We start from the raw sequence: 27,838 nt of genomic DNA, 5'->3' as shown, positions 1-27,838 counted from the left end.
GTACGCCTAACACACAGACAGACCAACAAAATGCATAATAATGCATGTTTTATTTTTTCATAAAAAGACAGGGATAAGTCACAAAGCAACAATATTTTCCATTGTCTAAAAACTATGTTCTTCATGTGAAATTCTACATTTTCTTCCAGGAGAGGTTTTTGTTGTTTTCCATGTAGCTACAATACCGATGGCTTCTTTTTGGGTTAAAAAAAAGTTTGCTGACAAACATGCTACCTAAAAGGGACTTGTATATTCTATGGAAAAAGTACAGAGCACTCTACTTAGACTATGTGGTAAAAAGGCTTTACAAACTTGGTCGATAAGGAATGCAATATTTAACATTGTGACATCTCTAGTGGAAGCCTGAAACATCACAGTACATCAAATCACACGAGACGGCTCCTACTTTACAAATAAATTACTGTATAGTAGAACATGTAAAAAAGACAACTTGTGCTCCTATGAGAGAAAAGCCACATATACTGGGACAGCTGCCTTCACCTCATACACGTGTGGTTACTGTGACAGACAAACTTTGTATTTCTTGACCTCACTTGGCTGAACATAAATGTACATTTAAAATAGGGATGGATATACATATATGGACATTCCTCATACAATCATGGAGGTCTGTAGTCTTACAAAGAATATCAAAACCTGAGATAAACAGACCAAAGCTTGTAAAACTTTTCTTATCAACCAAATATATTCAAAGCAATTGTGACTTCTACGCTACTGAACAAAAACAGGGCTGAGGGAAGCACTCCACTGTCATGTGTACATTGTGAAGGTTTGATAAACTTGGTGGACTACAAGAGGAAACGAGTAAGAATGATTCAGGGTGTCAGGCAAGACAGGTAAGCAGGTCTTCACCAGAGACCTCGAACTTCAGTAAACAGCACAATGGCAACCTACAATTTAATGAGCAGATGGATATGAATAACTTAAAAACCTCAAATTTGTACAAATACTATAAAAGCATTAATTCTATAAAATAGAGAAATATTTCAAAATAGATCAATTTTTTTAAATTCAAACTTTACAATAATGTGTAGGCTACTGGTTCTTGGCTGGTTAGGGAAGAAAAGATTTGATGTTTTTTTTGTTTTTGTACCTGAGCAGTGAACAAAGCCAGAACAACTATCCAAATTTGAGCACAGGATACCTTTGTTCACATGTTGATGCGAGGTATATATCGTTTCATTAAGAGAAAAAAAAAGAGTCTCCTGAATTAAATAGACAAGTAAACAAGAACAATAAAAAAAAAAAAACTTCCCATGAATGTAGTCTTAACGTTCCCCTAGCAGCACCAAAAGGAATAAATGCTGATGATGGTGTCTACACTAGGATGGAAACAGTGCATTTGTATAAAATCAACAATGTAAAAACCACTAGGAAAATAAAAGCATTTAAAAGCAAACATAACGGAGATCACTCAACTGAACGTGCTGTTCCTCAACCAATAAAAGTGTATTCACTAAGCTTTTTAAACACCTGGATGAAAAGCGTTCGATCAAACTGGAGCACCGTGCAGCCCTCCCTCTACCTACAATGAACAGCTCAACTGAAAAAAAAAAAGAAAAAGAAAGAAAACAAAGAGGATCTACTAAGATCCATCTACTCATTTAGCCTTTTTGGGTGCAGATTTCGGAGATATTTCTTATTAGATATGTGTGCGCAGATAAGAGCTGGTCACTGTGTGTTGACAGGTGGAGAGTCAAAGGAATAAATGCAGGTGGTGATTCAGTTACAATGCTGATGCTCCGCCATCTTTCTCCTGCAAGAGAGACATTATGCGCACTTGTGTTAGTCTTAATATGAATTAACGTATGTAATGTATGTTCCGTCCGTGTCTGTTTTGTGTCACGGGCAGAGGGTTTCTAGCAGAGGGTTTGTACCTTATCTTGGTCAATGTCAGAGTCTGCAGTTATGACGATTCTCTTCTCAACGCGAGTCTCAGAAGATCCACTTTTCACCACCTGGCAGATGGAAGAAAAAATGTAACCGACAGACGAGAAAACCGAAATGAAGTGAACAAAGAGCGAGCTTCAGCTGCTGACCTTTGAGATGTGAGTGGTTGTGGTGGTGACCGTGGTGCCGCTGGTGGTCTCTGAGGTTACGGTCTTGGAGCTGGACACAGCTGTGCTGTCTTTATTGTCTGCCCCATCATCAGTCACCTGAGGAAAAAAAAAAAAAAAGACCCCAAAAAAGGTGAGCGAAGAATCATTTTTTAGATAACGTGAAGGAGCAGCGCCGCCTCACGCTCATTCTGGAGCCCCTGGCCTGATCCTCCCAGACCTGCTTGCTCTACAGTGCTGACATCTCCCTCCATGCAAACTGCTTATAGCTGAGACAGATCTGGGCTGAGCAGGTGCTGGAGCCCCTACCTTTGAAGACTCATAGATGAAGGTCTTGGTCGGGATGACAGGGACCTCTGTGGTGGAGATGACACTGGGTAAGGAGTTGGAGACAGCTGTGATGGTGACTGTCTGGGTCTGCACCAGAGGGGGCTGTGGATGGGAGCATAGCCCCGTGAGCGGCTGTTTAACCAGACACTTTGCACCTCACAGCAACCGATTAGTTTCACACCATGCATTCCTTGTAAGCCATTGCCTGTGTGGCCTGGTTTCCCCTGCAACAGCCCTTCCTTCTCACCAAATTAGTTTCACTTAGGAGTTTTGGACAGAACAGAATCGCCTCATTGCTGCCCTTCCCACCACCAACTGCCACAAAAGCAACAGGGAAACGGAAAACATAACAAGTGGGTTTGAAAGATAATGAAAGGAAAGTCAATGTTTTGTGGCAGAGAAGAATGCGCTAGTGCTACAGCGACCCATCACCATAGTTGAAAACCTAGCACACCGCCGTGTAACACCACTGCTGCACCGCAGCACTTGATACACTGCCTTTGCACATTCACGTTTTGATTCGCAATGGTGCTGCAAAGGAGCGAGCAAGTGTGGCAGCCTTGAACTCAAAACAGAGGCCAAGCAGAGACAGAATCAGCATCACCCTAAGAGGGTCAGGAGGCTACCTGGAAGCAGCGTATGACCTGTGGCCCGTCGCTCCTGAAATAGGAAGCCGGGGAAGACACAGCTATCCTCCCAGAGCGCTGCAACACTTCGGGGCACGATCCCTCTTCCGCCAGGGTCTCATCTAAAGCTCTAGAGCAAGGGTCGAGGGAGGGAGGCAGCTGCGCCATCTCCACCTCTACGATGGGCACCAGGGAGGTCTCAAAGACTACAACCTCTTCCTGATCGCACGACTCTTCCTCAGCTGGGGCGCCGTGGGCTTCGACACTAGCAGGCTCGCTGCCGTGGCTCGCAGCGGGACTCGGCGAGCCTGAAAAGCCCAAATGGCTGCTGGTTTCCTCGTGCGCAGTCTTTGTCTCTGAACCATTGCAAAGGGGACTAATGCACACACTCTAAAAAAGACACAACATAGTCACTGCATGATCATGGGTAGGGTATTTATGGTGTATACAGTACGTCATAGTGACATAGATTATAAAGCATGCATGCTAAGTATAGTACAGTATCCATTTTATGAGGCAGAAGAGCTCTGCAGAAGGATGACTACATTTCTTTGGCTAATTATTGCCTTTAAATGACAACATTAAGACTGTTTTAACATCAAAGCTTAACAAAACATTACTGAGTGCACCTTTTCCTAACCGACACATGCTGCAGGAGCAGGTTACCAAATAAGATGGATACTGCATCCAGGTATTGTTCATGTTATTCATTTTAGCCATGAATATCCAGTATGTGTCAGAATGAAGTGGATTCTTTTTTGTGCATGTGTGAATTTTCTTTCAGTACGGATGACATGCCACTCACACTAAAAAACGATGACTGATCTGAAACTGAAATGATGAAAATTTGGGCCCTTGAAAGGAACAAACAATCATATGAACTGTAGATGGAATGGCTTTTATTCTTTGGTCAAATCTGATTGTCAAAAAGTCATGCAACAAGGAATCTCTTGCAGATGCTACACGCTGTCGTGGAAAATACTGGTGAAGGACAGAGAGGTTAGTAAGAATTACATTTAAGCTGCCTCAAGGTCTCCCATCACAGGAAATACTCATATTGTGACAAAGAATATTGGTAGATTTCCCAGTAACAAGACTGCCGTTTTCTAGTGCTTACTTCATGTGGGTTCAGGGAAAGAGTTTCTATATTCAAAAATCACATCACAGTGATCAGCTCATCCAAAGACAAACGGTAATATAAATGTACCTAAAACGTGTATAAAATCAGATTCAAAGTGACAGGGTCAAAAACCTCCAGATAAAAGTCAGATGTTTGGTAATAGTTGATTTAAAGTCCAAAAGACATCAAAGAAAATGCAAAAGAGGGTTGATTGTCATTTCCAGTCCTGATCAGTCTTTGGAGAACAGGTCAGTTTCTGGCTGGAGAAACCAGGTCACCTGTGCCGCAGTGGGAAACAGAAGGAACGGAAGTCTTGTTCCACAGAGGCCGGAAAAAAAGGGGCAGCTTCTCAAGTGGAGCAGAGGATGAGGGATGAAGAATGCTACAGTGATGCTGAAGAGAAGGCGAAGGAAAGAGAAGAGGAGGCTAGAGGTTGATGGCTACAGAAGACGGGCTAGGTGCGGTCTCCACGGGGTCACACTCACACCTGTGTGGGGTTTCCGCAGGGTCCAGACGGCCCCTCAGCTGCGTTTGGAGTAGAAGTCTAGCAGGGGGCCGCGTGGGAGGCGGATGACAAACTGAGGGGGGGGGGGGGAGGAGGAGGAGGAGGAGGGGAAGAGAGATGAGAGGGAGGAATTTTGAAATGTTTGCAATGACCGAAAATGAACTGAACTTGTAAAAAGTTGCGCAATAACTGATTACTGGAAATATAGAATTTATATGCAACAGCATGAAAGCCTTCATTTGAACAGGTTTTGCTCACACTTGATATTAAGGGACACGTGTTCACCATTAACTTGCTGCTTATTAGCATGCATGTCAGTAGCATAATGCTCACTTGTCAGTACAAAGCACTTATTAATGCCTCATTCTTAGAATCTCCTTACTGACTATCAACAAGCAGTAATTAGGAGGTTATTGAGGAAAACCCTCAGCTAATGGCCAAGTAGTTGTAGAACATGGTCATGCAGATTATGCATTAATAAGTGCTTTTTAATGACTAATAAATAACCAACATGCTTCTGATTTGCATGCTAATAAGCAGCACGTTAATGACCATATATGTCCCTTTATATAAAAGCGTTACCATAATTTTTGTTGTCCAGAGCATGGAAACGTTAGTAGCACATGCATCTTAATATGCCTTTTTATATTTTTCCATGTTCAACAACTGATTTTTATTTATTTATTTTTTTTTAAAAGGCAGAAAGTCATCCACACTTGTAGGGTCATATTTAAAATGAAGCGCTGTGTTTGAGCCGTGAATGGGATGGAGCCCACAGCTGCAGCTTATTTACATCCACTGGCGCTAGCAGCAGCAATTCTGCTGCTACGTGTCAAACGTGCAAACCAACATTTAGCTTTACTTTCCTCCAGTAGAGGCTTTAGTCTGCTGTCAATACACAACTGAAGGCTGAGCAGAATGACAAGCTGGCTTGTGAAATTGAACGTAAACAGTGTGTGTGTGCACACCACGAGGCAGAAAACATCTGACCAGTGTCATGCTGTTGCATCAAACATTTTGTAAATGGGTTCTGATTCATCTCCTCACTATCGGCTCCGAGCTGTCAGTTTTGCTGTGCTTTCATTTCATTACAACTCTAATGCATCTTATTAATCTGATACAATTAGATTTGTTTTATACTGAAATCATGTTATAGTGAGAGCGGGGCTGCTGATGCAACTGTGAATGAGGTCTCTGCATGAAAACAAGTAACCAAAAAAAAAAAAAAAAAGGGTAAAAGCAGTGCAAAAAGAAAGTGCACAAAGCAGAACGCATTAGGAGAAGAAAGAAAGCTCATCACTGAAGAGGTAAAAGGACAGAGGGGGGAAAAGGTCAGTTCTGCTCAGTGTCACAACGTGCAAAAAATCCATGACAGGGTCATCTCTGGGTCATGCAGTAAACTTTCAACGTCAGGTCTGTCCGCCATGCAACACGAACATGTCAGGGTTCAGAGGCATCCGATGCAGAGACGCACCAAAGTGAGAACTCAGAGAGTGGACGACTTGTCCCAAAGATGCCTCGCCCCACCTCGGCATTTTCAGAGAAAGCCCAAAAGTACAGACCCTATTCAACAAGTCCAACTGCATTCTTCATACGCATGCATGTGTTGCATAGCACATGCCATAGCCTTGAATAGGTCTGACCATGCACACACAATCCATTACATTAAATCTGTACGAGAAGCAGGGAAGAGCCTGAACCCCTCTACTATCATATTCTTTCATTTCAATGTACTCATCTTGTTAAGCATCTGATCGAATGCAGCAATTCAGTGTTCAAAGTTACGCCAAAAAAACGACAAGACGCTAGCAAGATTTTCAGGTTCTTCTGTTCCATTACAAATCCATGCACACTGCTCGCACCTGCAGTCAAGCAAGTACGACCATCTCCGAGCCATGGAAAACACGTGACGGCACAAGTGTAAATACATCTTTGACCGAGTCAGTTCAGGAATTGTTGAGCCGTCACAGCTGATTCGCTAATAGGATTTAAAAATCATAGAAAATTAGCTCAGTTTGCTCCAATTCCTGAACCGACAGACTTTAAATCAACCAAAAAGGATGTGGTGGCGAGAGGTTTCTGTGGGAGACTCACCCCGTCTGCACTGGGCAGAGGCTGGCCGTTGATGCCCAGCGTGCGGAACGGAGAGTGCGTGGACAGGCGCTTGTCCCACTCGCTGGGCCTCTGCTCCGGGACGGACTCCATGAAGTTCCTCTTCAGCTCGCTGATGCTGGCATGATGCCTGAGCAAGTCCTCCTGAGGCTTATCGAATTCCTATACGGGGGAGAGTCGAGAAAGCAGGGAGCAGGCGGTGCAGAGGCAGGTGGGGGGGGCAAGTGGATCAAGAAAACAATCAGGGGAGGAAAAATAAGGAGTGAGGATGGTGGAAGTTGGATGGGGAGGGAAAGGAAAGATGATGGATTTGTTCGTAGTTGGGAGAGAATAACAAACAGGGAAAAAACTGTCAGATTATGTTTCTTTCTGTTGTTTTAATTTGCATTGCTCTACTGCAGATTAAATACACAAGCAGAAGCAGGGTTAATTGGTCATTCTAAAGGACCATAAATTAGAGGGGGCCATTAATCTAGATGATCACACTATGTGGATTCTTGATAGATTATCAGCGACTCCTCTCCAAAAGCAGATTCATGAGACCAGAGTTTGGTTTATAAAGGACAGATTCAGATTAAGAGGAGATTCAGAGGAGTCGGTGCTGTGATTTATCAAACTCGATCATTATGTGGAGTTCGGATGGGTAGGAGACATAAACTAGGCAGCGCAGCATCGAGGATCTATTTCGTAGCATTAGGCTTGCAGTGAAAGACGTCGTGAACACAGGCTGCAAATCAAAGAGCAGGACAGGTGATGACAGCAGACACGGTGACAAGTTGAGTCAAAAATGAAGCCTCAGTATCAACGGAAACCTGCTCATTTAGACACAAATGAACAAAAGCAACAGCAGCGGCATTCATTTGGCAACATTTAGCACCAAGTTGATCTTTATCGACACCAAAACACACTGCAGGCGTTGATATAGCCAATGAACAGGAATGTTGACTTATTGAGGTGCTAAAGAGCAACTTAATGTTAAGTGTTTCTCCAAAACGTAATTCCTTTCATATACAGCAACAAAGATGTAGAATTATTTGCAGTTTTCATTTCTGCATTTGCAAAACTGCTGAGAAAGTGCAATGCATTACTGGCAAGTTAGAAAATGACATGGCGGTAGAAAGAGCTAAAGCAGGAGCAGGAGAATACTGATGATCTGGACAAATACGTATATATGACGTTAGCTCATCAGCAGCATCACGGGGCTGATCATGAGGGACAGTTTAAGGATGCTCTGCAGTGCAGCATCCTTAAAGTTTGTGCATATCAATGCGAGTGTATCCTGACCATAACCCAGTACTTATTTGTGGTAAATTTAACAGGACTCTCCTGAAACAACCGGATTAGAGTTACATTGTCCCACACACACACGCACACACACACAAACACGCACTTATCGTAAATCTACAGCCAATCATTTGTGCTGATGCAAAGAGTGTGAATCGTGCCACATGCAAGCGTGAAATTAAAACAGCAGCCGTTGTTGCCAAAGAGCAAGAAAATACAGACCGACATCTCCAGAAGGGATACAAACCTCCAACATTAAAAGGCTATGTCTGATATAAATTGAGTCACCCTCAATTTTCTTAGCTCTTTTCTGTGAAAAATGAAAAGAACAAAAAAAAGAGTGTGGGTTTGTTTCAGTTTTCCTGTGTGCTGGCATGACACTGCCACACCTCGGACATGCATGCTATCAAACTCACTACAGTGTTAATACAACAGACGAAGACAGCTGTGAGGAGACTGCATGCAAAATGGCTTTGGGGCCTCGGGGGCCAAACTGCAATGTACTAACAAAGCACAGAACATGAGGTTTAAGAGAACCAGCTGAAGTTTTCTATTTTTCTAACAGGAAAAAACAAACATGAAGAATGGTGAAATGACAGAAATGTGATAAAACACCTGTTATCATGCCACTTTTTAGTCAAGTGCATTTCATCTATGACCATGCATATGTGCATTCCAGGGTTTACAACGACGACAACAACAACAGCAAGCAATGAGAAGAAATGAATGCCTTATAAATGTTTAGAATGAGTGGAAAACCCACTGCTTACATATCGCATCTATTCTCACGCTTCGCTACCTCTTAAAAGATGCTGTATGTGCATCGAACCTGTGGATTTCATTTAAGGCCTAGCCGTATGGAAGCACAACATGAGAAGAGGGTGAAATTAGTCATCTGGATGAGAAAGCTCGCTATCAGCAGAATGGACGTGGAGAAATGGTTACGGAAACGTGGCGAGGGGTCTGACCTTTCGCATTCGCACCACCTCCGTGCTCATCGCCTCAGACTCGTGCTACCCCGGGGAGGAGAGAGGGACACGTGTTAGCATCCTCTGCTTGCCGGCTTTGACACTCACGTCTCAGCCAGAGCGGAAACAAGCCTTCTTGGGCTCGACATGGAAGGGGCCAGTGTCTAACACTAACCTGAATGTCCCCATTGATGGTGGATATCAGTGACGAGTGTGCTTCTCTCTGGTCCCTCCACGCTGCTGGCTACAGCAGCAAGAGAGACACAGTTCACACTCAGACACAGAGAACAATCTCTGCTCACTACTTTAACTAAAAAGAGTTCCTTTTATTTTAGAGTTATGATTAACTACAATCAAAACACCCAGGCAATCACTATGATGACACATTAGAAATCATTTGTCGTTCTTACACTGGCACCAACTATCCTCTGTGTTATATGATGCTACCTATTTCCTGCTGAAATGACATCACAAACATTAGCGAACAGAGAAATGCATATACCTTGACTTCAGCCACAGCCTCGATTTTTGAGGGTTCCACAGCCTCTACCGTGACCTCCAGCCTTCTTTCCTCTTTGAGGCCGGCCTTGATTGGAGTGGAGGTCTGGGGTTGGTCGAAAGGGGCCATGGGGATCCCTGCCTCTGCCAGAGCGGCCTGGGAGAAGACCGGAGCACTGACAGGACGGGCGCCCCTCTGTGTGCTCACCACTGGACAAAAAACAGACAAAACGGAAAGGTGAATTAAAGGAAGGATGTTTCAGTGCGACGTCTTATGGCGGGATAAGATCGTATGCATGTTGAAACACATAAATACAGCAACGCAAAATAGTGCATCTGTGCAAATGGTCACATCTCACTTCCAGTCTCAAGCCTCAATAGGATCAGATAAGCGCGCACTCTGCAAGGGTATACTGTACCTTATATGTGCTGTTCAGTCTCTTTTTAAAGGACAAGACCCTGAGGTGGGCAAGAAGCAAATATCCACAAAGTGGAATGAGAGCACAAGCATGGATTAGCGCTCGCTGCGATCTGATGATAGATGCAAAGGCATATGACGTTTGGCAGGGAGGAGCTGTAGCGCTCCACGCGGCTGAGCCGGTGAAATGCTGCGGTTAAGAAAGCGTTATTTCTTCAATCTGCGAAACGTAGCGTGGCCAGGGCTCGCGGAATGATGGTGATGCTGCGCTGGCCACATCGTGAAGAGAAGTCGGCTGTGTGCGGTGAACAGACTGCAAGCGTTTCATGGAGCGGAGAAAGCGCGACCACGTGTGAGCTGTTGGGTAAAACCCCAAATGAGTAAAAAAAAAAAAAAAAAAAAAAAAGAAGAAATACCTGACTCTTTAGGGGCAACATCTAGTAGGACAAACCAATCATCATTAACATGTGTGTGCGTGAGCGGACGTCTTTCCTCCAGGATCCGTTTCCCGAACTGTGGTCTCATCTCAGACACGGCGATCCTTGTTTTGGCCGCGGCGGCTGGAGCTCTCACCTCTGCTGGGAACTGGATGCGTTCAGGGATGGTGACTGATGCAGATACACAACCACATATTATTGCGGAAATAAAGCACAAAATATAAGCACATGCATTCACGGTGAAACAGCACAGTGGGTGCACATATTAGGAAGGGTGCATCCTCATTATACCTGATTTCTTAGCGGCCACATCCAGAAGAATAAACCAATCATCTTGCACCTTTCTCACTGCTGGACGGGATTTTTGCTGAACCACCGTCTCCTGCCGCCACGGCTCCTCCACTATAGTAATTCTCTGCTGTGCTCTCTGCTCTATGGCTGCAAACTCTTGAGCTGGTCTCACTTCAGGGCGCGTACGGATGCGTTCGTCCACAGCCACTAATGCAGGATACACAGAAAGCCTCCTCAGTCACAACTCAAGTCCACTTGACACTTATTTTGTCTGATTCCGTCGTACATTAAAGGCCAAACATGACACAGCAGAATACCTGGCGCTCTCGCTGCAACATCTAGCAGCACAAACCAGTCATCATCCACCTGTCTTGGATGTGGTGGTTTCATCTCCACCAGCTTCACAGCTGGCTGCACGTCTTGCATGATGAATTTTGGCTTTGGTTCAGCGGCTGCTGCCACACGCACAGTACGCTCGACCACAGCAACTAACACAGAAACATAAGGGTAAATAAATCTGATGCAAATTCATTCCATGGTTTATTTTTGCTAGAGTTATTTAAGGTTTGCCGCAAATTGAAAAGACAGCAGGAGACTCCAGCTAATTCGCCACCATTCAGATGAACTTTAGACCCTTTAGCAATTAAAGGTACCTGGTGGTACGACAACAGGCTTTTCACGGCTGACGTCGAACAGGGTGAACCAATCATCTCCTCCTTCCCTCTCTGCCGGAGGTGCAGCTTGGCTCGGTCTAATCTCAGTCAGACGTGTCTGATCTTGCCTGCTGTCCACACCAATTATCGTCTTCTTCCATGTTCTAGCCTCCGCGGTTTTCACCTCAACCTCAAGCGCCTTCCTCATATCCGGAGTAATCACAGCAGGAGTAACTGGCACAAACAGAGTCAAAGACGCTGAGCGCCACGAGTAAATCCACCAAACAAAGGTTTGGTGTTAAAGTTAAAAACAGAAATTTAACAAGCAAATGTCTTAACATTAATGTTTCAGAGTGAATTCTGACAGGGTGCAGACATACATTATGTTATACATACCTGCTGGTAGTATGACTGGCTTTTCGCGAATAGCATCAAACAGCACAAACCAGTCGTCTTCTCTCTCTGGCAGCGGCTGGGAAGGCTGCAGTCGAATCCGATCGAGATCAGCCCGCTGCAACTCCCGCTCTGTGCTTACCACTTCGATTTGAGGTCGTACACTTGGATAAATTTGGCCCGGTGCAGCCGGAGAAACTGACAACAAACACAACTCGTACTCAAGCTTCAGCCACAAGTGAAGACACTCAGTCTTCTTTAGTGTGATAATACGTGTGAAAAGAGGACGTGGGTACCTGGTGGGACGTAGGCAGTTTCTCTGGGAACAACATCCAGCAGAAGAAACCACTCATCATCTCTTTCTCTAACTGGCTGGGAGATTTTCTGCTCTGGAATAACTTGCTTGGGAGGCATCCTGTCCTCCTTTTGCACCGCAGTCTCATCAACTACAACCTCCACCCTGGACTCTACTGTTATTGTTTCCGCCACAGTAGAAATGCTCTCTTCAGGATAAACCGGAACATATTCGGCCACGTCAACTGACGACAAACAGAGTGAGCGAGCATTGTAAGACACTTGCGCCAAAAAAGGACTAAATAAGCTTGTGAGGACCGGAGGCGACAATACCTGGCGGCACAAATGATGGTTCTCTAGTGGGAGCGTCCAAGAGCACAAACCAGTCGTCGTCTATCTCTCTCACAGCCTGTGGCACAGCTACTACATGCTTTTCCCTCAGCTCTTGTTTCATTTCTGTGTCTTCCACCACAAACTCCATTCTTTTTTCTCTCCGCTCCACGGTCGTCATTTCGACCTGAGAGACTCGCTCCTCTGGAGACACTTCAACCACAAGCTGTGCAACACCAACTGAGACAAAAGTGATAAAAAAAAGAGAGGTCCTCAGACACTGTGGACGGTACCGGGGATTTAAGGATAAGAGCTCTGCAAAGCTCTGGATAACTGCTCGCTCTGATAAAGCTGTGAAGCGGTGCAGGGGATTTTAGCAATACCTGGTGGCACGTATGATGTTTCTTTGGGAAGAGCATCCAGCAACACAAACCAGTCATCGTCTCTTTCTGGCACTGGCTGTTGTGGGATTTCTTGCAGACGTCTCGGTGCCTCTTCTATTACCTTCCCCTCTTCAGCTGCTGCTCCTCTAGTCTCGTCATCGGCCGAGGCAAAACTTTCTGCATCAATCAGTTCTTTTCCCTTGAGTGCAACTGAAAAGTCAGGAGAGAGTCTTGAGCACAAGCAGCAACACACGCCTGCTATATTTAGCAAGAAAGCACGGAACGGAGCGCGAGAGAAAAGCAGCACAGGGGGTTCTGGCAGTACCTGGTGGTACGTAAGGTGTTTCTCTGGGAGTGACATCCAGCAGCACAAACCAGTCATCTTCTCTTTCTGTGACGGTCTGTGGCGTTGGGATCTCCGGTACACGCCAAACCTCCTCTTTTCTTACTGTTCTCTCTTCTGCTATAATCTCAGTTTTCTCCTCAATCCCAGTGGTCGAGGTGAAATACTCGCCTTCGTCCACCTGAGCACGTTCCACAGTGGTAACTACTGATGACAGCAAAGATACAGATTCTTTGAATGTCGGAGCGAACATGCAGTGCAAAGAAATAAAAAATTATAGTAAAGGAAGCAGGACAGGGAGTGTGAGTGTGTGTTGGGGGGGGCGTGTAGATATAGAGATATAGGTATAGATATTACTAAGACTGGAAATCCACAGTCAAGCATCTAACACACCTCATTAAAGCAAGTACATTTTCAGGAAAAGAACAAAAAACTAGGTACTTACAAAAATCAATGAAGTTAAGAAGGTAAAACGTTAAATATAATGTTTTTGTGCTGTTTTCATTTGTTACATGTATAAAAAAAGATGAGCAAATTTTGTTTGGTTTATGTTTTACACAGTATCTCTACTTTTATTGAATCTGCATTGTGCTATTCGATTGTCAATTTTCATTCTGATGATGGAAAAATCCGCCAAAATTACAAATTACAGGATAAATTAGCAAAATAACTGTTCAGGACCGATTACTGTTTGTGGATATGTCAATCTATGAGCCAAGATGCAATATATCAGAATTTAGAGTCATGATAGCAGCTCAGTCCTGCTCTTTTTTTGGGAAAGTTCACGATGCAGCAACTAAAGCTGAACTTCCTTTCCATAGGATTTGCGGGAAAAGGAGAAAAGCTTGACAGATGTAGCAACAGTAACTAAGTAGGGCGGGGCTTAGCGAAGGGTCAATTGTTAATGTAAACAGTACACAAACGTAAAGTGTTGGAGAAGGAAACTGTTGTGATCTTGCAATACGAGAGATGAGTTGAGGTCTTATGTTGTTTGCATGGTGACATATCGTACCTGGTGGTCTGAAAACAGCTTTGTACGGCGGCCAGTCAAAAAGTATGAACCAGACGTCCTGATCTGCCACCTGAGGCGCATCCTGAGGCTGAAGCCTCTCTGTGACTTGTCTCTCCTCTAGCACTTCTACCTTACGCCATCTCACCTCTTTTTGCAGCCTCTCCTCTGACTCAGCCTGTACCTGCACATCTTCCATTTCTCCCTGCCTCTGCTCTCTCTCTTCTACGACAGTCTCCGTCTTCTCAATCCTACGCTCCGCCTTCTCGTATGCTACTACAGACGTGGCAACGGTGACATCTGAAGAGCCAGACCTTTCCTCCACCTCGTTTTTCCACTCCCTTTCTGTCTGCTGTAGCGTCTCTCTCAAGCTATCATCTACCAGACTCTCTTCTGTCACCTCTTTTTCACTCCGCCGCTTCACCTCGGCCTCTTCCTCCTCCGGCAACAAGCCTTTTAAAAACACCTGCTTTATCTGCTCTTCCAGTTCATCCACTTCATCCTCTTTTGTCTGTACTCTCCTCACCGATTCCTTCACCACTGTTTCTGTTATAAATCCAGCTTGAAATAGTTCTTCCTGCTCCAAATCTCCCACTTCCTCCCTCAACTTATCCACCTCTTCCTTGCCCAGTTCCTCTTCTATTACTTCCTGAAGTCTGGCTGCCATCTCATCCATGTCTTGGAGCCTCTCCTCTAAATCCTTCACTTCTCTCAGCCTCCTTTCTAAAACATCTGCCTCTCTCAGTGTGTCTACCAAGGTCACGGTTTCCTGCAGCCTCTCAATGACCTCCACGGTGGTCGTTTCCTGCTCTGCCACATACATGCCCTGCTCATCCTCCTCCTGGAGCTGGAGCTGAGCTATGGGAGAGTCTGGGAGGGGTAAAGGGGAAAGTGAAACTACAGACCATGAAAGGAACTCAAGTTTGAATCATATTTCAGGCTTTTAAAGGTTTTTTGTAATGAGCAGCATTCACATCCCAAGTCATATTTCTTTAAGTCACACAAAGAACACTCACATGGTGTGTCGGTACGCTCAAGCAAGGACAGGCTGAAGATTCGGTCAAAGTAAAGGTACCAGTCGTCTTGCTGTGCCACTGCTGGCTGCAACAGCCTGTCCATAGAGCTCATTTTTGTCAAGCTGAGCTTAGCTGACAACATCAGAGAAACAATAATGAGCATTTTCATACCACATGAGCAAACAAACACAAATCTCAACGTAAAAATGCTTAAAAACCAACACATGCTTGGTTTCTATAGAAGTTCTTTAACATCCAAGCCAAAGTGGAGACTGGCAGGGGTTTAAAGGGCAGGTACCTGGCTGTTTCGCAAAATCAAACAGTGGGACAAAAGGAAATGGAGGATAACGATGGAGCAGGGTAGACCACTCATCTTCCTTTCTCCTCTGCTGCTGCTCATCAGACGCCAGCTCCCGCCACGACAGACTGGCTGTCTGGGTGACGGTTTGAGAGCCAGTCTGCCCAGTGTTGGTGTCCTGCCAGGTGACTGCGGCCGTGTGAGCGGACCGCCCCTCCTCCCAGGACTGAGCGGAAGTCTGCTCAGACTCCCCTCTGGCTGCGAAGAGATGACGAGGTGATGGCAGTTATGTAATGGTTCCGTTAGACGGATGACGGCCACTTTGAACGCCTCGCAGCGCTTGGAGCGTGTTTGTGAACAAAGCAGATGCCGAGCATTTTGTACCAGACTGTTGTGAGTCCTGCAAGCTGAGGTTAGTACGCAGCTGAATGAAAGACGCCGCTCATCCTTCAGAACAAGAACAGATAAAAAAAGAGCAAAACTGGCGATTACTTTTTCCAACGTCTGAAGTTCTTGCTTTGTCCTGTTTTTTTTTTTTTTTGGTGACAGCCACTGGAGCAGTGATGAGCGAGTCGGTCAGTTAAGATGCGGAACACAAAGGCTGCAAGCTGCAAGCAAATGAAAGCTGTTGTGCAACACACATCAAGCAGCAACTTCTGAAAACAAGTGAGGAACAACAGCCTCAAGACTAATGCTGTGTACTTAACCGTGTGAGGAAACGCCTTCTTTTTTCTTTCACAGTTGACACCCTGGGATCATGCCAGGGAAAGTACCAGGTGGGTGACATTACCCACATGTCGGAGTAGGTCAGCGTTCAGAGAAGTTTACCATCTGTGCCGCAGCAGAGAGGCAATCTTTTCACAGGCTTACTGGCGTGAAAGCGTATGAGCCACAATGGATGAGCATGTTAAATGAGGCGACAAGGCCGTTTGTGAGCGAGAATAAAACAAATGCTGCAAATATGCCAAAAAGCGCTGGTGCAGCTCCACACGGTCCCCGGTACCTGGGGATTCAGGAGAGGGTTTGTCCGATGTCAGCATCAGCGACCAATCATCAACCTCGGAACGGGCTGATGCTGAGAGTCGCTGCAGGAACTGGAGAGTTTCATCCCCAGCTGCAAGAGCGAAACAAGTCAGAGAGCGGCTTATCGAACCTGAGCTTTCATCGCGAGGCTGCAAAGGTTGTACATACCACCGTCCAGGTTGCGGGACAGCCTCTTGCTTGCAGAGCGTGTGAAGCGGGGGGCTGGGCGGTCAATCATGGAGCTGGCCTGGCGGGTCTGGGCCTGAGTGCGCCCGCTGTACCGGAACTTGGAGCCCAAGACGAGGAAGCGGCGAGATGAGGGGGGCTCCACTGTTGGTACCCTGAGGGACAAAGACATTTAATTTTCATCCACCCACCATTTAATAAACATGACACCATTTAATTAATCACAGTGACAGACCCACATACCAGGATTTACATACAACATACAGGATATTATATTACATTACATTACAAGGACTTTGCATCCCCTAAAACATGTCATTGTTACGCAGCAAGGTTAGCAACAACTCTGCCCTTTATCTTATTACGTAGACGAAACCTTCGAGGTTTAATTCTAAGGGCAGAACGATGGGTGTGTGGATTTTCCTCTGTGGTCAAACTGCCAGGGAGCCAATATAGGGCTTAAGCTGCAGAGACCAGTTAGCCAATTATCTAGGAGATCCTGATCCTGAACCTGAGAACGACCTCTGTTGCCAGGCAGGGAAGTGTCGTTCACAATAAGGCAAGAATGAGCTGGTCTTACCTGAAGAAGGTATGGTGTTCGACACAAACTTTCCACAGCTTCTTCGAGGCTTTGTAGTTGGGCAGTTTGAAGCCGATTGTGCTTTCGTACTGCTCTTGCTGCAGGTGAAAAAACATTACAAAGTCAAAGTGTAATATAAAACCCTTACGTTGATGACATTGTTCTGCTGTGCTGCATGAAACATGACATTTCCCTACAAGTCCGACAGCTGGGCTGAATGAAAATTTTGTACATCCTGTCAATTTTAAAAGACAAATTTGAATATTTAAATATCAAAACCTTATTTAGGAAATATTAAAAAATGCTCTCAAAACCCAAAATATAGTAATTTTGTTTGAGTTAACTTTAACTGATTAAACCAGTTGCTAAAGTCTATGTGTAACCAGGTAAAAATACCTGAAATACAACTATGGAATTATAATAATCCCACAATAACAATAACTTTTGTAGCAAATTCAACATAAAGAACATAAAGTATGTCCAAAAAATGGTCCTAATTCAAATTTTTGCAAAACAGAATTGTAAATGCAATCTCAGATTTACCTCTGATGGTCTGATTTTGATAAAGAAGCTGCTGCGTTTGTAGGAGATCTTGAGCACTTTGGGCCAAGGGAAACGGTTGATCCTCAGCTTGTCCTTGTAGACCATCAGGCCGCTGGAGCAAACTCCCAGCGTGATGTCCACGCCATCCAGATCCTGCACGCACAAAAACAGAATGATAGACAGTTATGATATTGTGCCACCGCACAGCATCACCCAAGCCCTGCACTTACAATAAACAGCCACCAGGAGGCAGACTTTCTCACACTATGAGGACATGGTTTTTGAGGTCATGGAGTTTGAAATGTTATTAATCTGTCCTTTTTTTTCAGAAAGGAGGGCTGACATCAATTTTGTAATTACATTCTGGATGCAACACAAGCACGCTGTTGCTAAACAACAACACACATTTTTTTAAATGAAATGAAGTCAGTACACACTTGAGCTGTTGTCTTTGGCATTTTAGAATTCCCATGAAAAGGCTGCACCGTCTATTAAGTCACACAACACTAATCCAAACAGGTAACACAATTCAAAGAAAACCCTACCTTGGCATGGTGCAGGTCAACTCCATACATGGAGAGTTTCTTGGCATTTTCCAGAAACAACATGTCTGCTTGGGCTGGACTCATTGACCTGGAAAAGCACAGATGAGAGGGTATCTTCAAATGCATAGTTTGTGTCTGCTGGAATATGCACTTAGTCAGACTTAAATACACTTCATGGAAATCGCGTGTTAACTAAAGATCGCCATCACTACGCTGCTCCTATCAGTGCCCACCCCCCTTTGATTACCTGTATGTGCGGTGCAGCTCCATCACTTTTTCCTCCAGCTCTTTGGTCTGCCCGGGAGCCAGGCTCAGATCCTTTACGTAGTCCGTTCCGTGGAGCTCCGGGTCATACTCTCCGAGCTCAGACTGGGCAGCGTAGGAGCCCAGCAGGGACAGAGTGACAAAGGTACAGGGGAGAACACCGCGCATAATGTCCTTCCTCAGCTGGAGACACAGGAAGTACCTGAAGACGATGCGAAAGGGAAAAATAAACTCACTTACGGAGATGCAAGAAAAATATGCGTTGTCTGAGGCATGGCTCCGTCCAAAGTTTAAAAAAAAATACTACCAGCTCACTAAGAACATGTTACACCTCTGCGAATCAGCAGATTTCTCAAATCCTGAAAATCACTTGAGCCGTTCACCTGGTGAGGTCTTCAGTCAGCTGTGCTGGATCAGGGGGGTAGAACTTCACGCTGAATGTAAACTCGTACACGGCGCCTGACACCTGTTTCCGGATCTCTTTGGTGGCTTCCAGCCATGTCTGCGGAAAACGAGGGAAAACAAAGCACCGGCTGCTCATGACCAGTTTCCCGTCATGTAAAATATCTGCTAATGCTCCTGCAGAGAAGCTAAAAGCACAGGAGCAGAAGAACCAGCCCACCTTGTTGTTTGGAGTTTCCCAGTTAGCGAGGCCAAAGTAATCCTTCTCCAGCAGGTTGACGTGATCACACACCTTTGTTAGAAGTTCTTGTCCTTTAGCATGTTTCTGCATGAGAAAGAGGGACACACACAGACACCAGTCTTCATGACCATGCTAATCTTTAATAGCACTGATAGCCACTACATACTCTACTAACTGGGATAGCCTCTTACATCAAGCTCACACTCAAACTGAGTGTCGTCCAGTAAGGTGACTTTGCATTGCATGGTTTTCTGTCGTTTGGAGCCTTTGGCCTCCTCTGCCTTCTTCTCTGCCTTCTTTTCTTTTACAGGCTTCTCCTTCTTCGCCTCCTCCTTTGCTTTCTCCCCTCCTTTTCCTTCTTTCTGCTGTTCTGCTGCGGATGCCTCTTCCTCTTTTTTCTCCGCGTCCTCCTCCTTCACTTCTTCCACCACTTCAGGCTCCGTCTTTGCCGCAGCTTCTTCCTTCTGCTCCTCTTGAACTGGCTGCTAGAGTCAACACAAGACATTTGCATAATATGAAGACACAATGCACTTCTTTTTTCTTTTCTTTTAGAAGTATGACAGCGCTGTAACTAGTACGACTAAACAGCAAGTATGCAGCTGTTCTAGTCAGACAAGCGCGGATCATTTTCGCTTCAGATCAAGCTTTCAGCTCCAAGCAGCACGGCTACTTTCGCCGAGCAAGCTGTCCACGTCATAAAACATTCATCAGAAAGAAAAAAAACGTGTGCTCTTCTACTACAGTCAGGTCTGCAGCATGGATTTGGGGGTGGAGCGGGGAGCTACGGCGAGCAGCCTGTTAGCTTAGCTTAGCATAAAAACTGAAAGGATGTGCAAACAGCCAGCCTGGTTCTGTCCAGTGTTCACACAATTTCCATTTCCATTTATTGTTTTATGTACAGATCACACATAGGAGGTATAACATGCTAATAAGGGAGCTGTAAAGACCTCCCTGCCTTTATGCTAAGCTAAGCAAACTGGCTATAGCCTGACATTGAACAGACGGGTGTGAGAGTGCTATCAGGACTCTTGGCATCAGTGATAGTGTGAACGTCTCCTCACCTGCGTCTCTGCGCTGCTTACTGAGTGCTGATCTGGAGCCTGTTCGGTCTCCGGCTCAGTTTTCAGCTCCGGCTCTGGAGCAGCAATCGGTGCTTTCACCTGCTCCTCAGTTGCTCCTTTCACCTCCTTCTTCTCCTCCTTCTTTCCCTTGTTCTTCCCCTTCTCTTTTTTCTTCCCTTTTTCCTCTTCCTTCTTTTGCTTTTCCTCTGTCTTTTCCTCCTCCCTTTCTTTCTCTTTATTCTTCGCCTCTTCCTCTTCTTTCTTTTTTGTCTTCTCTTTTGCTTTCTCCTCCTCCTCCTTCTTCTTGATCTTTTCCTCTTCTTTCTTCTTTGCTTTTTCGGCCTCTCTTGACTTTTCCTCCTCTTTCTTCTTTGCTTTCTCTTCCTCTCTCTTCTTTACCCTTTCTTCTTCCTCTGCTTTCCTCTTTGCTTTTTCTTCTTCCTTCTTCTTTACTCTTTCCTCCTTCTCTTTTTTCTTTGCAACCCTCTTGTCGATGTTTTCCTCCTCTTTACTCTCTTTCTTTCCGGCTTCTGTCCCCTTGTCTTTAACGTCAGTAGTCTCCTTCTTTTCTTCTTCTTTTGTCTTCAATTTTTCCTCCTTCTTTTCTGCACTCTGCTGTGCTTTCTCCTCCTCCTTTTGCTCCTCTTTCTTTTTCAAGTCTTCCTCTTCCTTTTTCTCCTCGTCCTGTTTCACTTTCTCCTCATCCTTTTTCTCTACTTTCTTCTTGGCGTCTTTCTTTTTCTTTTTACTGCCTTTCTTCTCAACTTTTTCTTCCTCCTTTTTCTCCTCTTTTGGTTCTACTTTTTCTTCTTTCTTTTTCACTTCTTTTACCTCCTCGACTTTAGCCTCTGTCTCTACACTTTTCACCTCTTCCACCTTCTCCTCTTCCTCCTTGTCAGCCTTCTCCTCTTTGTCTGCCTTTTCCTCCCTGGCCTTCTCTGCCTCAAAGCCCTCTCCCTCAGAGCACTGCGAGCGGCGTTTCAGGAAAGAGGAGAAGAGGCGAGACAGGCCTTTGCCAGCAGAGGTCCGGGTGCGAGGCTTCAGCTGCTCCTCCTCAGGGGAGGCAGCTACGTCAGCAGGCCCAGGCTCAGAAGCCTGCTCCTGGGCTTTGTTGCTCGACTGCTCCCCCTCTGGCTCAGACGTGGCCCCCTCTGGCTTCTGCTTGTTTTCCGGTTCGGGTTCGGGCTCGGCGCCGCTGGCCTTCTGCTTGCCCTCTGTGTCCGCCTCGCTCACTGCACTTGCCTCTGTTGTCATGGTAGCCACTGGGAAGGAGGACAGGAGGGAGTCAGAGATGGAGAAAGGTCACGGTGCTGTACAGAGTATGACAGTACACAGCACGGCTATACTTGGAACACAACAAACAAGATTAGGAGCAGTGGACTATTAGCCTGAGTGTAGGAAACAATGGTAAGCAAATGTAATACACGGCCAGTACTAACCTGAGGCAGTAATGTGCACTATTGTTTATCAGTAAATCATTAATGCTGATGTTCATGATGATAAACAACTAGACCTGGAGCGATTAGATAATTAATCTTTCCACAGAAAATTAATCAGCAACAATCTTGCTTTATTTAACGAGTTTCAAGCAACAATTTACTTATTCGAGATTCTTACATTTGCATTTTTTTCCTGTTTTTTTTTTTATCACTGTTTTAGTGACTCTTTGAGGTTTTTGACTGTTGGTCAACGAAAAACAAGCAATCTGAGGACCTTAAGCTCTGAGAAATTGTGATGCATGATGAGTTTTCTTTTTTCAAAATACAATTTCCTGACTGATTTCATAGATTAAATAATTCATAAATTCATCATCAATAATCAGCAGATTAATCGAAACTGAAAACAATCATTAGTTGCAGCTCTACAAATGACAGAAAAATAAAAAATAAAATCCAAAATCTCAGATTATATGAACACAATAAGGATGCTTTTTAAATTATTTTTTACTCAATACATGGTGATGATGTAATAGAAAATAGGTTTTATCATGCAAATAGGGTCATCTGTATGCATGCTTCATTATTCGCACTTAATATTTGACCATTTTAGCTATCAAGAGAAATTTACCATGAGCAGTTTTTAAAATAAGTCATTTGCATTTCCGCTGTCATTCGCCGAGTCTGACCGGCATAAATGAGACGTATTCCATAAAACATGAAGCCAACCGCCAACCACAGACTACACTCAGACACACGAACACAAACAGCACTTCATCGCACAATAGCCTTCCTTGTTGAAGAGTGTGTCAGTGTCTACATGGAGTTCTGAGGGCGAGCTCACAACACGGCTGATCACAGACTCATTAAATCTCACTGACACAAAGGAGGCATTCTGCTCCGGAGCGGCATATTAGCCCCGCCTGGATCATCCTCGCCAAGCATGCTCAGCTCTTCATGTCAGCCCATCCTGCACGGGTCATCTAAGGCACCAGCACTGGGTGACCTCATGAACACCATGAGATGACAGAAAATTGTAAATCATTTGTTAATATTTTTTTAGTGGATTAGTCCACTGTGAGCAAAACTGCTTTGTGGCAATATAAGATTTTTTTATGACTTGTGCATTGATGTGATCAATAATATTAATTTATGATATATTTAAATAGCTGAATTAGCCAAAACCAGGCATTTCTGTGTTCGGTGAGTTTATGCGTACAAACAGTTTCTACTTCAATTTCTTAGTTATATATCTAAAATATCTAACTAGTATAAACCAACATATCAGCAGATATCATCTCACACAGATACATCAGTGTCAGCGCATATGTGGGCCAATATGTAAAAAGAATTAGCATTTTTGATCACAATGATTTAGAAAAACATATTTAATTTTTATCAAAAATCCATGACTGACGTGATTCAGTCACAGTATGGAGACACAGCCGTGGAGGTAAATGCTCGTGCCTTTGATTCACTGGTGTGGCAGCAGACAGGACAGATCTGGTATATTTAGAAACGTCTAACCAGCCGGTTGAATCACACAGCACGCTGAAATACACCGCAGGTATTATGCAACCATGCTACGCCTCTCCTGAGTGAGATTTATCAGCTGCGGTGGCTCACATCGCGATGGGACTGATGCGCATCGAGTCTGGAGTAGGCCTTCTCTAATTGGTGACTAATATGGCTGTGTTTTCCTCTTCCATATGTAGTTCAAGTCCCACCCTGCCTTGCATGGCGTGGGGGAGGGGAAAAGCTAGACGAGCAGACAGGCCAATCTTCCAGATGTACACAGCCGGCCCAAAGGGTGCAGCCTGGCCCTCTATACCATACACTTCCCCAATGGCACTGCAGGACAGCAGGAGAGGAGGAGGGGGTACACACACAGACCAAATCCTATTTAGCCCTCCCATTGTTTGTGTCCAGTGACCAATAACTGTGCTGCACACTATAACTAATCCTGCCTACCCTTCCCCCCACAAGACCCCCCATAGGCCTATTCCCTAGGTCACCACACACACACACACACACACACACACACACACTGGTATGCATCAGTGCTCATGAGCTCCTCTGGGTCTTTTAATGCTCCGTCATCTCAATTGTGATTGTCAGGAAACAGACATGCTTCTAATGGACCAGCTGAGCTTGTGTCTGCTGCCTCCTCCATTTTGTGCCGCCGATCTAACATCTCTGCTATCGGCCAGCTGAGCAGGTCTAACCTGCATCGTGACTGATTGAGACGGCGGCGGCCACGCTGCGGGATCTCTCAACGCAGCATCAATCTCTCATAACACGAGGCACGTTTCTTTTTATGGTGTGGAGGTAATCAGATGAAATATTGCTGCGCTGTTTAAAAAAAAAACCTGCCCTCAATCCTACATAATTAGTGTCTCTAATGAGCTAAATTATAGATGAAGCAGGCCACCCTCCAGCAAGAGTGGGCTCGCAGAGAGGGAGATCAGCTGCAAACGACCAGGGCAGGATTTGATTTAGACTTTCTGTGACTTTTAATTGAATGTAATGTTCCCACAGGAAGATCATATGGAATTTGATATGACTCAGTGAATTTCACTCAAAAGGTCACATTTTGCTTGACTCTAGGAGCTCAAATGAGTTGCATTTTGAGAAAATTCATTATCTTACATGCTCGAATCCGAGTAACAAACTGTGTGAGCTCCAATCTATGAAACGTGAAAGTTTGAATCGATGCTAACCCGATGACATAACCGCGACTAGCACCAAAAGTCGCTGGAATTCCCCATGAATCCAAATCTCCGGTTTTAAAAAGATATTTTCCACAAATTTGTCCAAATCCCTCACATTATTTGCCAGTGATGCTGCTGCTGTGCCTGTTTGTGTGTGTGTATACACAGCGTGTGTGATGAAATCAGATGAGAGGGCTGGATGGGGAAGAGCCTGCAGAGAAAGAGGAGGAGGCATGGTATATAAATAGCTGCATGTGCTCAGGATGCAGGGACTCATTAGTTAGCCTTTACAGACAAGCTCATATCTATTTCTGTTCACGGCGAACTGCACACAACACGCATGTGCACATGTGCATACATGTGTGCACAGCCGCAAACGCATGCACCATTACGTACAGTGTGCGGCGTGATGGCAGGGAGAGGTTTCATTTGTTTTGAGTGAATTCCTGACCAACACTGGCCACTGACTGACAGGTAAGCGTTGCCCTGCAGGAATACTAGGACAAAAAGAAAGCATGTTTCCTAGGTACTGAGAGTAGGCTTAAGGAATTAGAAGGAGTTTAGAGTTAATCAGCCCCCAAGTGACCAAGTGAGATTATCTCCATCTATCTACCTGCCTACAGTATCTATCTCACTGTCTCCATCCACCCTGAGTCTCCCTCTCCGTCTGCCTCTCTGGTTGTGTGTGCATCTGTGTGTGTGTGTGGGAGAGAGAGAAAAGCTGGCAGAAGCAGCCACGGGCCGTGCTGATTCATGGTTTTATGTGGAGCCCCGCCTACCTGGCGGGAAATCAACAGAAATGAACTGAAAGCCAAGATATCAGTCCTCTGACCACATGGTGGCTCCTATTAACCCCTCTAAGTAAACACAGAGCCACATGCCAACATACACGCTAACACGTGCCCGGCTAAACTGCTCGTATGTTCGGTTAATGCACACAAGCCTGCCCTGTGACACCGCGAGCGCGCACATAATGGGCAGGCGCTGACTATCTTAAATCTTTATAGTGTGCACATGCACTTGGTTTAAAATAATTATTCATGCTTTCAGGATTAGATGGAGACGAGTGCAGAGTTGCATGAAAGATGTGTTAAAACTTTGAATGAAGCACCATATTCGAGGACAAAGTGACACTCAACAAAAAGGTGTCGGGCTACAAAGGGTTATTTTAGTCTAATCCTCTGTGTAAACCTATCCCAAACCCAGTTCTAAACTAATCAATACACACAGATGGTGCGTGAGCCCGACGCTGTAACATGAACCGACATGGGAAAAGAATGAAGTAGCTTGATTGATTTACTGTGGTTTCCCTGAAAGCAATTCTGAATCCATTTCCAACATCTCCCCAGCCACAGCCCATTGACAGAACAGTATCTGTGTACATTAGCGCACATCGCGAAAGAAGTGCTCTTCTCTTGTGCTGGACGCACAAAATCACAGATCTGTGTTCACAAAGCAGGAGCAGTAAGTTAGTGTGCGGCGGCCATGTGGAGTCTTGTTCCTTATTTAGCAATGCTCGCACAACAGAGTAGTAGTCTAACTGCACGAATGCATCATAACTCCCAAAAGAGGATTAACACCAGCAAGCTCTTCTGGGACCTCGGTGACCTCACTCTCACACAGCAGAGCCAAAAACATCCTTCAGCATCACTTCAGCACAACGCTGCTGATTCAGCAGCACAGGAGCACCCGGCTCTTATAGCTCTGTCATTTTTTAACCTCTGTGTTTACTCCAGCTGCTCCTGCAAGCGTTTGTGTGTACATCTGTATTAATGCCCCCCCCTCCCTCATCCTCCCTACGTCACATCTGCAGCGCTTCATAAAAGATTATCTGGCTATATATATCCAGCAGTATCATCAATGGAGATGAGCTTTATCGGATGGGTTTCTGTTAAGGGCGTTATTGGTAGTACAGGCGTGCACGCACAAGGAACAGATAGAAACGCACACACGCCAAGAGGTTTATTTTTAACCCATACGCTCCTACTGGGGATAAAAGCAAGTCAAGCAGAAACTGCAGTCCAGAAAGCAGTGCAATCTCTGAAACAGCAAGGAAAAACAACATCTGAGCAGACACATGCTTGGAAATAGCTGCAGCACGCGAGAACACCCTGACATAAAGAGGCATCATCTGGAACAGTAACTGCTCAACATCTTAATGATTTAAGTGACAAAACATGGATGTTTGCATGAAACTTAACAGCATCAGGCCCCTATACCGCATGTTCATGTGAGGACGAGCACTGCTAGAGAGAAAGCATTAAGGTTCAGCAGAAATGCATTCTTTATTTTCCATAAAGTCAGCACTGATCATCATTTTTCAGATTTCATTAACCTTTGCATTACTTCCTAATATAGTCGAATGCGTGCAGGCTTTCACGCGCAAACAAACAGAAGATTTTGTAAAGTCGAAGTTTCCTGAAATGTTCAAAGTGTGTGCCTTCTTTTAGCTGACTGATAACTTGCATTTTCTTTCACTTCCACAACAACAAGGCGTCGCAGCCTCCGCTCGCATCGAGCAGCTTTTAATTCACGGGCACGTTGCTGGGCTATTTTAATTGGCTGTGCAACTTTCGTGTAAATTCAGCAACATTTACAAATGTTGCGTGGTATCACAACCCAATGCGACTTTAATTTCAACTTCTTTTTTCTTCCCCCTCAACTAAAGCCGCAAAACACATAGAAGCAGGATCGGGCCGGCGTGCCAGGGTATTTAAACAATCTGTGTATGAAAATGGCGCCGAATGTACCACAAAACAAATAAACAGTAAGTCACCCCCGCCGCCCGCGGAACATGAATCTTATATTTGTCTTACCTACTCTAGGATTAGCATCAATGGGAGAGGAAACTGCGCAAAAACAAGGCGACAAAATCCAATATTCCGCACGTTCAGAGGAGAAACAATGCTGCGGAGCGACACATGCTTTGTTGTGCTGCTGAAGGTGTCCGATGCTCGTAAAGGGGTGGAGTCTAGCTGAGGCTTGGGCTTGAGTTGACCGACTGAGCGCCGAGCAGCGACCGCATGCAAGGTTGGAGAGGAGGGACGCAACTTTGGTGTATGGTGCTGATGAGAGCCGGTGCACGCCTCGAAATACGACGGTGCGTTCAGGTGCGAGAGCGTGTGTTTATGTGCTGCAGAAATCCAGCCCCGGAGAGCGCTGGGCTGGTGCGCGAGCGTTCAAATCTGCAGATGAACGCCAGATTTCAACACGCGAGTGATGCGCGAGCGTTCAAATGTGCAGACGAACGCCAGATTTCTGCAAGTATAAGCACGTGCGCGGTTATGAAAGGTTTTAATTCACGTCGCATTAATATGTTGGTATCATGCATTAAACCAACGATCCCCAGCAGGCGCGCGGTAAGGCGAGCCGGAGTGCAATCATTAACACAGTACAATGTCCAGAAAGTGGAGGGAAGCTCAGAGGCCCCGGCAGAAACCTCAGAGTCTGGCCCAGTCCT

General features: G+C 45.1%; 2 protein-coding genes across 16 annotated transcripts; both read right to left on the bottom strand.

The window, feature by feature from the left end:
• Positions 1 to 33: 33 nt before the first annotated feature.
• LOC121610272 (titin-like) lies at positions 34 to 20,450 on the bottom strand. Of its 15 annotated transcripts, none has more exons than XM_041942295.1 (32): positions 20,232 to 20,450; positions 19,362 to 19,655; positions 19,150 to 19,254; positions 18,911 to 19,029; positions 18,511 to 18,729; positions 18,264 to 18,351; positions 17,719 to 17,871; positions 17,176 to 17,273; positions 16,578 to 16,750; positions 16,390 to 16,500; positions 15,387 to 15,644; positions 15,089 to 15,220; positions 14,076 to 14,942; positions 13,046 to 13,270; positions 12,721 to 12,930; positions 12,341 to 12,577; positions 12,010 to 12,252; positions 11,717 to 11,911; positions 11,321 to 11,578; positions 10,985 to 11,155; positions 10,668 to 10,874; positions 10,356 to 10,547; positions 9,526 to 9,731; positions 9,199 to 9,267; positions 9,024 to 9,068; positions 8,303 to 8,365; positions 6,754 to 6,933; positions 3,035 to 3,424; positions 2,388 to 2,510; positions 2,061 to 2,177; positions 1,899 to 1,979; positions 34 to 1,777 (listed from the first exon to the last, which is right to left on the bottom strand). In XM_041942295.1, the coding sequence occupies exons 2-32, from the start codon at positions 19,413 to 19,415 to the stop codon at positions 1,748 to 1,750; spliced, it is 5,619 nt and encodes a 1,872-aa protein (XP_041798229.1). In that variant the 5' UTR covers positions 19,416 to 19,655; positions 20,232 to 20,450; the 3' UTR covers positions 34 to 1,747. The 15 variants fall into 15 exon arrangements, 13 of the variants coding, with proteins under 13 accessions (XP_041798229.1, XP_041798230.1, XP_041798225.1 ...); XM_041942296.1 differs by having other exon boundaries at positions 19,362 to 19,652; XM_041942291.1 differs by lacking the exon at positions 20,232 to 20,450 and having other exon boundaries at positions 11,321 to 11,554; positions 19,362 to 19,548.
• On the bottom strand, positions 20,128 to 27,393 carry LOC121610297 (neurofilament medium polypeptide-like). Its single transcript, XM_041942330.1, has 3 exons — positions 27,199 to 27,393; positions 20,925 to 21,493; positions 20,128 to 20,157 (listed from the first exon to the last, which is right to left on the bottom strand). Coding segments are annotated over exons 1-3 (600 nt in total). The 5' UTR covers positions 27,200 to 27,393.
• Between the last annotated feature and the right edge of the window lie 445 nt (positions 27,394 to 27,838).

Source organism: Chelmon rostratus, chromosome 8, assembly GCF_017976325.1.
Source record: "Chelmon rostratus isolate fCheRos1 chromosome 8, fCheRos1.pri, whole genome shotgun sequence".
In the NCBI taxonomy this organism is placed as follows: Eukaryota; Metazoa; Chordata; class Actinopteri; order Chaetodontiformes; family Chaetodontidae; genus Chelmon; species Chelmon rostratus.
The sequence above is the reverse complement of the archived record's forward strand: the minus strand, read 5'-3'. Positions and strand labels throughout refer to the sequence as shown.

Coding starts and splice junctions, on each gene's coding strand:
- LOC121610297 (XM_041942330.1), bottom strand. Junction 20,158..20,924: donor AGAAAAAGGATGAGGAGAAA/GTGAAACAGGAC, acceptor GTTCAATGTCAG/GCTATAGCCAGTTTGCTTAG.
- LOC121610272 (XM_041942295.1), bottom strand. CDS start 19,415: ATGCAATGCAAAGTCACCTTACTGGACGACACTCAGTTTGAGTGTGAG. Junction 12,931..13,045: donor AACACCTTACGTACCACCAG/GTACTGCCAGAA, acceptor CTGACTTTTCAG/TTGCACTCAAGGGAAAAGAA. Junction 6,934..8,302: donor ATAGCCTTTTAATGTTGGAG/GTTTGTATCCCT, acceptor TCCCCCGTATAG/GAATTCGATAAGCCTCAGGA.